Source organism: Pipistrellus kuhlii, unplaced genomic scaffold (assembly GCF_014108245.1).
Source record: "Pipistrellus kuhlii isolate mPipKuh1 unplaced genomic scaffold, mPipKuh1.p scaffold_m20_p_2, whole genome shotgun sequence".
NCBI lineage: Eukaryota > Metazoa > Chordata > Mammalia > Chiroptera > Vespertilionidae > Pipistrellus > Pipistrellus kuhlii.
Window position 1 is genome coordinate 161120837 of NW_023425515.1, and position 12544 is coordinate 161133380.

At 48.7% G+C, this 12544-nt stretch overlaps 1 protein-coding gene across 1 annotated transcript in view; it reads left to right on the top strand.

The window, feature by feature from the left end:
- Positions 1-2220: 2220 nt before the first annotated feature.
- The window catches only part of LOC118723110 (selection and upkeep of intraepithelial T-cells protein 1-like), a 124397-nt gene continuing 114073 nt past the window's right edge, over positions 2221-12544 (top strand). The window contains exon 1 of the mRNA XM_045583823.1: positions 2221-2388. Within this exon, the coding sequence (XP_045439779.1) occupies positions 2221-2388 (168 nt within the window). The remainder of the gene's footprint in view (positions 2389-12544) is intronic.

The window sequence follows — 12544 nt, forward strand, 5'->3', positions numbered from 1 at the left end:
ATTTTCCCTTCTAAAGTCTCCAGAGATCCCTTTAATTATTAGTAAACATTTTTTTTTTTTAAATCAGCTACTGCATGCCAAGTTTTGTGCTGGGCATAGAGATATAGTAGTGAATAAGGGAGAAATGGGTGTCCCTAGTCCCACAGCACACCCACTGCTCGCCTCCACCATCTTCTGGAACCATCACCAACCTTCCCATACCTTCCAACCATCATGCTAGAGGGCATGCCCCGTGTGGCCTGGTGGGTGAGGTTATCAATAGCTTTGAGCAGAAGGCATTCCACTTTGTAGCCAGGAAGTTCCTTCAGGCCTGGGAGCAGCACTTACTGGCCTGAGAGATGGGCCATTCTTTCCCTGTCTGGAGAAATAGAGGAACTCAAGGTAGGTGGTGGCTATGCCTGGGAGGTGTTCAATGTGGTGAAATCAGGACCAGCTGTGCTCTGGGAGACCAATCCAGTGGAATTGAAGCCTGACAGCATCGAGGGGACTTCTGCATGCAGATTGTCAGGAACATGACTCATAGTGGTGATTCAGTAAAATGTGCTGATAAAGAAACAGCTTAGCCCTACCTGGTTTGTCTCAGTGGATAGAGCATTGGTCTGCAGACTGAAGGATCCCAGGTTCAATTCCAGTCAAGAGCACATGCCCAGGTTGCATGCTTGATCTCTAGTGGGGGGCATGCAGAAGGCAACCTTGATAATTCCCTCTCATCAGTGATGTTTCTATCTCTCTCTCTCTCCCTCCCTCTCTAAAATAATATATATGTATATCTATATATGTATATATTTTTTTCAAAAGAAAAAAATAATCTATTGTTTAAGCTCAAAGATCGGTGCCTACAAGACTAATGCTTTTGACTGGAGCTAAGAATGATAGGGGGACAAAGCTACAGTCCCCTTCAGCACCCCTTGATGTGCCCCTGGCCATAGTGCGGTGGTCTGGAGTTCCAGTTTATTCCACTTTACTCATTCATTTTTTCTCTTATTCATTCTTTTTTTTTTTTTTTTTCTGGGCTGGGCACTAAAGATCTGTGAATGGACACTTGCAACCTTGAGTGAAGACGGATCACAAGAACAGGGGAACAGGGAGCGTTTTCAGAGGAAGTGACATATGAGCTGGCACCTGAAGGATTATAGGATTTGGCCAAAGGAGTGGTGAGGGTTCCGTGCAAAAGGGTGGGTGTTCCAGACAGAAAGAATAGCAGGGAAGGCCTGGGAGCGTAAGAGAAGGACCCGCACCAGGTGCTGGGGAACCTGAGTTTGTGGCCTGTCTGGGGGTGAGAGTGGACAGGTTGTTTGAGACCATATCACAAAGGGACTTAGGGAGCCAGGATAACAGATTTCAGCTTTATCTGAAGGGCAATGGAGATCCACTGATGGGTCCTCATCCACCCAGCTGGCCCTAACACCCCTCGCCTTCATTCTAGTGTCTCCTCTGCTGTTATCTCAGTGGGAGACCTTGGGCCTGTCCTCTGCCCCATCCCAACCCTCCCACTTCTTTTAGGCCTCTTCACTTAGACAATGAGGCATGTGGACTAGGTGAGGTTCTCCTGGCTCTGGGATGCTCCAACTCTGTTTGATTCGTTAATTAATTGATTAAATACCCATCTCCTGAGCACAGATTCCTTGCCAGGCACTCTTGGTAAGGAGGTGGAGTTCACCACTGGGGAGTCAGATCCACAAATCTGTACCCGAAACACAAAGCAGTATGAGCTCAGAGCTGTGGGAGCACAGTGGAGCCAGTGATTCACACTCCCTCCGGGGGCTGGGGGCGGCTTCAGAGATGAGGCAGTAGATGATCTAGGCCTGGAAGGATATGCTGGGGAAGAAGATAGGGCCTGCTTTGTTCAGGAAGAATGAGTCACCTGGGGTGCTGGAGGCAGGACATGGGGCCCGGAGACAGGTGGCCACCAAACCCCTGGAGGCCCCGAATGCCAGGCTGAGGGCCTGGGGAGCACGGAGGAGTTTGAGAAGGGGGTGAGCTCATCCACTCTGTCTTTAGGACGCAGGAGTGAACTTTGCTTCAATGGACTGCAGTCAGGTGCCTATGGTGCATATGGGAGAGGTAGGTCCATTGAGAGCCCCATCTTTAGATCAGGCTGTGAGCCAGGTGACTAAAGTGCATACCTTTCCTGTTTAACCCTGACAACAACCTTCCAAGATAGGAATGGTCATTCAGCTGTTCACAGGAGGAAACTGAGGTTTGGAGGCGAGAAGCACCATGTCGGAGGACACAGAATCAGAAGGTGGTGACCATACCCAGCTGGTTGACGTGCCTGACTCCAGAGCTGTGCTCTCCCACCAACACCGACTGCTCAGCACCCGGCCCTGTGCTCTGAGCCAGGACTTGCCACCAGAGCCGGTGCTGGGTCCGAGGGCTCCGTCCAAGGTGTTTACTGCTGTCCTCTGAGGATGGGGGGTGTGGAAGAGAGTGTGATGGAGACAAAGGGGAGGAAGTACCTCCCCATCTGTCCTGTCACTGGACACCCTCCAAGAATGGGCACCAGGCTCCCCACTGCCCGGGTGAGAATAAACTCTTGAACTCTCTGCAGAGATAAAAAGTGCTATCTCTTCCCAGCCCTGAGTGTCGGCAGATGGGGCCTCTCCGGCCAACCTCCACAGGCAGCTGTAAGGTAAAGCTGTCTGAGGCAGTGGGAGGGGCAGGCCCCTCGGTTTTGCCCTCTTCTAGGAATGCCCCATCAGTTGCTTTCTAATAGTCCATTTCGCACAGCCCCTCTCCAGCGGAGTGTGTGCAAGACCAGAGGCAGGTACAAGTTCACTTCCCATTTCTGCCTCTTTCTCTTTGTAGAGCCTCAGCTTCTGCATCTGTAAAATGGGCATAATTACTCCTCCTAGTGGTCAAGTGAAGTTGGTTCCTGGTGCACAGCAATGAACAATGATTTCAATATCGTGGTAAAACGGAGCCAGACCACCTGGGTTCAAATGCCAGCTTCTCCTTCTCCAGTTGTAGGACTTTGGGAAAGTTGACTTCAACTCAGTGTCTTGGTTTCCTCTTTGGTAGAATGAGGGTAGTGACACTGGTTCATTCAGAAAAAGCACCTCGGACAGTGGCTGGACAGTGGCAGGTATTGTGTAAGAATCAGTTGTTTGTTATTAGTGTTGCTCTCTAATCCACTCTCTGAACACCCATCTGGGTATTCCAGCCTTCTCCCCTGGTCCTTCCTTTCCCAGAAGCCTCGTGTCTAACTCTGTTCTTTGCCCCTGGGTGGACCCCTTATACCCACATCCTCTCTCACATCTTGGGGGCAGGGGTGCTCCATGGGTCCCTTCCCAGCATTTGTGGAGGCTGATGGGGACACAGCCTTTCTGGCCCAGCTTAGCGTGAGTAGGCAACACCCCTCTGCCTCCCACATCATCTGCCCAGTGCTGGAGAACAGAACATCCTTTTCCTGGCCCTACAGACAACATGCCACTGTGGTGATTCATGGACTTGGGATCCCAGAAAAGTCAGGGTAGAAAAGGGCCTCCGAGGGCATCCCTTTGATCCACCTCCCTCGCTCCCCACCCTCAATAGAAAACACTAGACCTTCAATAGAAGGCTCAGGGCAACAAGACTGATTCAGTTTACCCTACCGTTCAGAATGACGCCCAAGGACCCCTAAGTCTGTGTCTCCCTAGGCCTGGGGATGAGCCTGCGTGTCCCTTCACTGCCACAGCTGGGCCGACTGGCTCTGAGCCTTTGCTATTTGAGGGATGTTTTGATAACCTCTTTCTGTGCCTCCCTCTCCTGCAAAGCCCCACCTGATCACCCTGCACTCTGGGCCGCCTCTTATCTCCTCGCTCTAAGCTCCCCATCCATTACTGCACACGAGTTTTATCTGAGCCTTCCACAAATGAGATTGATTTCTATGAATAATTGGAATAGCTGGCTGGTGACCCAGTGTTGCTGCCACCAGGGTGGTTGGGGCTGCAAAGCTCACATCCAGCTCTTTCTCTATTTCCATTCCCGTGACTGCCGTCTGGCCCAGGACACCCTAACCTTTGTTTCGGCACAGGCTGACTGCTCCTCTCCCCCTAAACTCCACCATCCACCCACTCCATCTTCTCCCGAGCAGCTGGATCAATCTGTAAAGCTTGAACCTTCTAAGAGCGCCCTGCCCTTGGCTTGTCATCCAGGGTCTTCCTGATCCAAAACCCATTTAACTTGTTAACCTCACCAGCAAAACTTCACCCTTGCATTCCCTAAACTAATCAAAGAAGTCCTTTGCCCACGCCCTGCTCTCTGAGGGTGAACATGGGCTTATGGGGAAGGTAGCTTCACAGCCAGTCATCTGTGATGGGGTGAAATAGGTATTCTAGAGAAGCACAGGGTTGAGGGGGTGAAGGAATAGAGCTGTGAGAGCCCAGAAGATCCTAATGCAGTCTGTGGTTAGTAGGGAAGGCTTCCTGGAAGAGGGGGCATAGAGTAGGGTCCTGACAAATTAGAAAGCTGGCCAGATAGATAATAGAAACTTCGCCTGTTGAACAATACTGGCCTCTTGAACCAGCCCAATTCAAATGCTGCTTCCTGCAAGAATTCTTCCTTAATTGGCAAGACCTCCCTGCCCTCCTTGAAGGGATGGCTCCATGGGCGTGCCACCTGGGTAGTCACACGGGGTCCCACACTTGGAAGAGTCCCACAGCTGGTTTAATCTTCTGCAATTACGGTCTTGAAGTTATTAGTAATTTCAATCATTTTCATTTTTCACTAGGCCCCTCTGACTTACGTGCCTTGTGCTGCCTCCTCAGCTCTTGTCCCTTCCAAGAGCTGTGTTATGTGTTTTCCCTGGAGGGCACCTGCAATTCTTGGGGCTGGGGGCGGGCGGATCTGACTCATTTTTGTCTCCAGGGTCCAGCCCAGACATGGTCCTCCAGAGGCCTCTGCGTCTATTTTGGTGAATGCGATGAAACCCTGCTGGGATGCAGCCCTTCCATCAAAGCCAGGATCCCATCCCATGGGAAGGGGTGTGGTCCAGCCTGCACATACTCCAGGAATTCAGAGAGAGGAGGGATGGCTGAGGCCAGAGGCATCAAAGTACTCCGCAGAGGAGCCTCCACCACTCTTCTGTCAAATGTCTCTTCTTGGCTGAAAGCCCTTCCTGATCTCTGGTCTCACTTCTTGCCGCAACGTTCCCCTCCCCCACCCTTGTGGACCTCTCCCCAGGCCTCTGGGAGGTAGGATGACAGCATCTTAATTTCCTTGCTAATTACAAGTGCTGGGAAGAGGGGTGCTAAATGCCAGATAATTACCCAGGAGGAGACACGCGCCAGACTCCTGGCTGCTCCCAGGCCCAGGAATTTTACTTTAATGGTTTTCTTTTCTTTCTTTCTTTCTTTCTTTCTTTCTTTCTTTCTTTCTTTCTTTCTTTCTTTCTTTTTTTCTTCCTTCCTTCTTTCTTTCTTTTTTCTTTTCTTCTTTCTTAAAGAGAGAGAGAGAGAGAGAGAGAGAGAGAGAGAGAGAGAGAGAGAGAGAGAAAGAAGGAGTTAATGCCTGGCTTTCCCTTTCCTTAGCTTTGGAAGGTAAAGAAAGCAGTGGCTTTCTTAAAGCCCCTTCCTTATCAGGGACTTAGATTCATCCCCTCCACATTGGGTCTGGGGAGAAGGTCTAGGGATCAGCGACCATGTTTGTACTTGACTTAGGCTGAGGGTGTGGAATGGGGTGGGCGGGAGGAGGAGCCCCAGCCCTCCCCTCCCTGGCACAACCAGAGACGTGTGCACGAGCACACTCAGACACACCCACACACACCACAGCACCCGCACCAGCACCACCAGCACCAGCACCAGCACCGCCACAGCTACACTTTGGAGAGCAGAAAACCTGAGCTGCTGCCTTGTTCAGGGTTGCAGGGCATGAAGAGACAAGGTGGGGTTTCCTGTGGTCCCCTCCATGGGCTCTACTACTCATTTCCCGGAGGGGGGTGGGGTTGGGAGAAGGGGCGACTGTGAGTGGAGCGGGGAGGAGACAGTGTCACCCAGTTGCTTGGCATCACTCCTGTGCCCTGATGTCTGCCAGCTTCAGGCGCAGCTTGAAAGGTTCCCAACAGGAAGCTATTAAGTTGATGAGCATTCTTGTGGTCCTGGATTGATACAGCGACGCTCTGTTTCTTAATGCTGTTGTAATTTCTATAATAACATTTTCCTCCTCTTAAGTAAACTTGGACCTCAGCCTGCAGAACATGGCTGGCTTTGCCTAGGGAATTCAGGACCTGAGATTGTGCAGGAAACACTCTGGAAAGGTGGGAAGGGGAAGGAAGTGGCTCAGCTCTCCCACCCAAGGGCTGGGCCTCAGATGGGCTGGTAGAGGTGGGCTGAGCAGAAATCAGGAAGGACCCACAACTCAGCTCTGGGCTTCGCCAGTGCACCTCCATCCTTCTACATATGTACCTCTTATAACACAGGGAGGCAGCCTGGACATGATTAAGAACATGGACTCGAGGTTTTGATGGAACCACTATATACTACTTTGTGCAATCTTAGGGAAGTCACTTAGCCTTTCTGGCCTCAGTTTCTCATCTGAAAAATAGGGATAAAAATAGCACCTAATATAATGCACTGTAAATTATGAATTTTGAATAAAATAATACCTGTAAAGAGCCTAAAAGAGTTGCAAAGCATGTGCATAGTACATCTTCAAACAAAATCCACACAAATGACCATGTCTCACAGGTAATCTTATAATTTTAAATTTCTCAGGTTCCAGAGTCAGGGAATTATAAAATCTTACCTTTTTTTTTGTCATTGAGTTTAAGAAATCTGAAATTAAGATCATGTACTAATAAAATAAGATAAAAATTATTATGTAGAGTCTTCAATTCTCAAGGTCCTATACTAAGAAACAAAATGGTATTCACATCTTAAGGTCTTCAAGGTCAACCTGGCACTGGCCATCCAGCATCTGCTCTCACATCTCCATGACTCTGAGTCTACCACCTTGAAAGTTTTGCCTCCTGGGACGTTAAGAGTGAATACAGATTTGTTTCCTTTTTCAGCCCCCATTGCTGTGAGCTCTTCTTTCTGGGCCACCGGAGTGTGTCTGCTTCCTCCTCCCATGAGAGCTCTGAGAGACTGGGGGAGATGGGGATAGGGGGTCTACCCAGTGCCTACTCTTCCAGCTGCTTTCTCTCAGAACAAGGCTTTCCATTATGTAACCAGTGGGCTGCCTTGGTCTAACCAAACCTGCCACCTAATATCCCAGAGTAAACACCAGGTGAATCTGACCATGGCAGGCTCAGAGGTACTTCTGCCACCCTCTGAGCCCGCCATGGTCAGATTCAATGGTCCAGAAACAATGCTCTTTCTGGCAGGTTAGCTTCTCTGGAGCTCAATTACTAGAGCCCATTTCAGTGAATAAGTATGTGCAAATGTGTAGAAGGTTGGGAAGGGAGCTCTGGGGCTGGATTTCAGAAGTTAAGAACACCAAAACTAGAAAGGGAAAAGAAAGGAAGCGAGCCTGGCCAGTGTGACTCAATGGTTGAGCATCGACCTATGAACCAAGAGGTCACAGTTTGATTCCTGGTCAGGGCATGCCTAGGGTTGCAGGCTTGATCCCCAGTGTAGGGCAAGAGGCAGCCAATCAATTATTCTCTCTCATCATTAGTGTTTCTATCTGTTTCCCTCTCCCTTCCTCTCTGAAATCAATAAAAGTATTTTTAAAAAGAAAGAAAGAAAAGAAGAGAGATGACTGGCAATCCTTTCAGTGGGAGACTGGCCTCATCCTCTCCATGAGTGGCATTTGTTGAAGTGATGGCACTTGCAGCAGTCTGGAAAGGTCCCTGTCTTACATACCTCCCAAACGGTGTAAAGCACATCCATAATTCCCATAATTATTTCATACTTTTCCCACACCCATTCCTTTCAGAAGAAGCACATTTTGCAGGTGGGAGGCCCATTAGCCCCTGATGCCAGTGAGACTGAGAGTTGAAGGTAGGTATTTTCCCAAATATTACTGGTTGGGCATCTTGGTGAGAGTTGGGAATGTTGCGTATGACTGTACTGATATGTCTTACACAATAGTGCCTGGCCAAAGGGCAAGGTGGGTCAGGACCCAGCCAGTGCTCTGCTCTGCTCATAAGACACACAACCTGGCATAGTGCTGCCTCCAACCAGAGGAGAAGGTACCTTTTTTTCTAATGCACACACAAGTGTCCCAAGGTCTAGCAGCAAGCAAGGGGGTGGTGGACTGGGTGATGAAAAATGTAAGCCCAGGGATACAGAACTTGGGAAGAGTAACAAATTTATTTTGCAGTGAGAGGTACAGAACTGACCCATATCCAACCCCTCTTCTTGAGGGACTCTAGTCTAATGCAAGAAACACCCAAGCAGACCAATGAGAGGCCGTGGGAGCCTGGACGAAGATGGGGATGGGGGCTCCATTTCTGAGTCCTGGAGGATGAATAGGACTATATTGGGTAGGAGAGGCTGGGAGAGGAGGCCCACACAACATGGCGATGTTGAATGGGAATGCAATATTTTGATTTATAAGAAATATGTATTTGGTGATCATGGTTCCTGGCTCACAGCTTCTCAAACCCTGACAATAAGAGCAATGTTAAAATGTTTTGGTCACTTGTCCTCAGTTCCTGCAATCACTTCAGAGACATAAAGGTGAGATGGAAGTCTTATTATTCATAACAAGCTCCTCTCCACACAATTGTTGATGTTGATTGGGGGCCTTTTGGAAATGCTCTCAGTTTGGGGGATGGCTGACAAAGGAACTGAGCAAGAATGGAGGATCAGTACTATCAGTCCAATCCCTGATTTCTTTGGAAGAGAGAGGGGCTGGAGGTTAAGTCATCACAAATAGCCAATGACTCATGCCTATCTCAAGAAGCCTCCATAAAACCCTGAAAGGATGGGGCTTGGAGAGCCTCCAGGTTGGTGAAAGCGTGGAGATGCTGGGAGAGTGACCCTCCTGGAGAGGGCATTGAAGCTCCACGCCCTTTCCCCACACCTTGCCCTCTGCATCTCTTCAGCTTGCTGTTGGTTCCTATCCTTCAACATCTTTTGTAATAAACTGGTTATCTAGTGAGTACACAGGTTCCTGAGTCACATTAGCAAATTAACTGAACCCAAGGATTTAGAGCCAGTGGGCCAGAAGCACAGGTAACAACTTGGGCTTGGGATTGGCATCTGAAGTGGGGAGAGTGAGCACAATCTAGTAGGGCAGAACCCTTCACCTGGAATCTGGTGATAGCTCCAGGTAGATGGTATGGAATTGAATTTTAGGACCCAGTTGGTATCGAAGAATTGCTTGGTGCTGTGGGACCCCCGCCTCCCATCCCACCCCCACATTGGAATTAGGTGTTAGTCATTTTAGGAATGGTTCTCAGCACCCAGCAAAGGGCTTAGTATGAAGAAGGCCTTTAACACTTAATTGATGGATGAATATGTGATTGAATGAAGGTGCATGGATGATTGTAGGGGGACTGGAGGGAGGTAGAGTTTGGGAGGTGGGCAGGGCCTGGATCTGGATGGCCCCCTTGGGCTATATATGAAGATGCTAGAACATTTCTCTTTCTGGTGATGGGGAGCTATTGAGACACATTAGTATACTTGTTAAAATCATCCCGCTGGCAATGTTGTGGAGCAGGCTCTGAAGGGTGAGACTGGAGCAGAGTCACCATCAGCTACAGGTGTTGTCATTGCTCTTCAGGAAGCCCTGACCTTGGGCTGTATGACTGGAATCAGGCAGACTGTGCAGGGACCTCCAAGGGTTGAGGAAGGCAGAGCTGTGTGGACACTGAGCTGCCTGTGCAGCTGGAAAAGGTAGAGGGGAAGCAGAGACACACCCAGGTGCCCCACAACCTGGGCCTCATGGATGTGGGGCTCTTTTTGTTCTGACAAGAGTGTTATGTCTATGTAAATTGTGTTGCTATGAACATGGTGCATATATCCTTTCGATTAGTATTTCTTCTAGTTTCTTGAGAAATATTCCTAGAAGTGGGATCATTGGGTCAAATGAGAGTTCCATTTTTAGTTTTTTTGAGGAAACTCCATACTGTTCTCCACAGTGGCTGCACCAGGAGCAGATGAGTGGATTAGAAAACTGTGATACATCTATACAATGGAATATTAAGCTGCTGTAAAAAAGGACTTCTTACCATTTGCAACAGCATGGATGAAACTGGAGAGCATTTTGCTAAGTGAAATAAGCCAGTCAGAAAAAGACCATTATCATATGATCTCACTCATTTGTGGAATATAATGAACAACATAAACTGATGAACGAAAACAGATCCATAGACAGAGAAGCATCCATCAGACAGTCAAACCTCAGAGGGAAGGGTGGGGATAAGGTGGAGAGATCAACCAAAGGACTTATATGTATGCATATAAATCTAACAAATGGACACAGACACCTGGGGAGTGAGGACATGAGTGGGAGCAATGAGGAGATAAGGACACATATGTAATACCTTAATAAAGAAAAAATATTTTAAAAAAGAGTGTTACTTCTCCAGACCTGAGCCTGCAGGTCAGAATCAGCACCTAGAGTCTCTCTCAGGATGGACAGGTGACAGCCTTCCCCTCAATTTCAGAGCTTGGAATCAAGGGATCACCTGAGTGGTCAACAGCTCTGGACCCCATCACCTGCCTCCTCCCTTGGGACCTTCTAGAAAGCAATGCCATGGCTGCTGGGTTCTGTGCAGGAGGAGCTAGGAGATCCAATGGGTAAGACTAACAGTGGTGGAAAACAGGGGTGGGCATCCTGCCCCAAATCTGGAGAACTCACCAAACATCCAAGGAAGAGGCACATTCACCTCTCTGATGGAGACTTGAGGTTCAGGGCTTTCTAATCTGCTTCAGAAGAAGCAGGTGGATGAAAGGCATGCTTGGAAAAGAAGAAAATCTGAAGCTTGTAGAGGGCTGTGAGATGACGTGTCCCATGAGTGAGGATGGGGCATCGCACATGTGAAGGAGGCAGAGGCTGAGTCCAAGCAGCTATTCTTTCTTCCTTCTTCCTTGCAGTCTGGCATTCATGACCCTCTGGGATAATCCTGGACAATGTCTACGGCCGTATCTCTAACTCAGCTCCCCTCTACCCCCACAGCTTCCTAGACTCCAGCTCTTTGCTTTTCAAGCACTTCCTCTCTGTCTCTACTTCTGAGCTCATTGCTGATCCCTCCTGTGCACCTTTCTGGTCTGACTTGGAATGCCCACAGCTCAAGGGTCCTTCTCTCCCTGTTTCACCTTTCAACCTGGAGCCAGGACCCTCCCTTCTTCTCTTAGCAAACCTTCTGTTCCATCTGAATCCTAACTATGTGTGTATTGTGACTGGCGTCAGAGGTCCGGGTTTGAACCCCTGCTCTTCTGTGGGATATAAATGTGGGCATGTCCTTAATATCCCCCTCCCCCCAAGACCTCATTTCCTGGTTTCTGAAACAAGGACATGTACCTTTGAGACAGGGCCCACATCTGTCCTGTTGTGTCAGGGACAGCAGGGTTTATGCTGATTGTCCTTTGGAATTATCAGCAGTGCCCCCTTCCACTCCCAGAGTGTCTTGGTTTGTGTCTTGATAAATTATATGTTCACCTCATTCCTGAAGCTCTTATGAAGATTAAATTAGATAATCTCATGATATAATCCATGTGAAGTTCCTCAGCAGAGTGCCTGGCATAGAGTAAGTACTCATTAAATATCCACTTGTTATTCTGTTCCCCACAGACGGAGCTCCTTGAGAAAGGAGACAGGGTGTCTGGTTCCGTTACAATTACCAGATGAGAATTGCCAATTATCCGAGAATTTAGAGTCCAGTCAATTCTAAAGTAAGGTAGAGGGTGACTTTGTCTCTATGACTCAAAAGCCTGTCAGCAACATTATGACACCGCTTTTTGGCACTGTGCTGTGTCCTGGGAACAGGAAGATCCATATTTCCTGTGCACCTACTACGTGCTAAGCGTTTTTTTTTGTTTTTTTTTTTGTCTTGTCATTGAATCCTCACATTCACCCCGAGTGGTGGGTCTGAGGTTAAAAAGACTGTGGCCATTGAAGAGCAGTTCTGCTTTAGGATAGAGTGGTAATAAATGGGTCCTGGAGTGGTGAGACATGAAGCAGAGGAGTTTGCAGGGAAGAGATGGCTCAGTGCCTAACAGGCAGGGGTAAAGAGTTTGTGTTGTAAAAGCCACTGCAGGTCTTAATCCAGCCAGTGATGTGGGCAGAGTCAAGCTTGTATTTTAGAAGGATCACTTTGGCACTGGTGTAGGGGATGACCTGGGTGTGAGTCCAGATAGGAAATGACTGTAGCTGTAATCCAGGGGGAATTTGCAGGGCCAGCAAATTCCAAGTTCAATTGTGCAAAAATGTCTAAGGTAGTGGTTCTCATAGTGCTTAGCACATGCCTAGTGCATCGTCTGTCCCCTGAGGTTACCTTCCACTGATACAAGCTAAGGCTGACCCAGAGAGGGAGCAGCTGGGGAGTGGGGGAGGGCATTGCAGGCCCCATCCCCTCACTTCCTCAGGCTTTGGTCCCCTGGTGCTTCTAGGATCATCTTTTTTCCTCCAAGATCTGTGCAGTGGAGCCATCCAGCTTCCTCCAGAGACCACC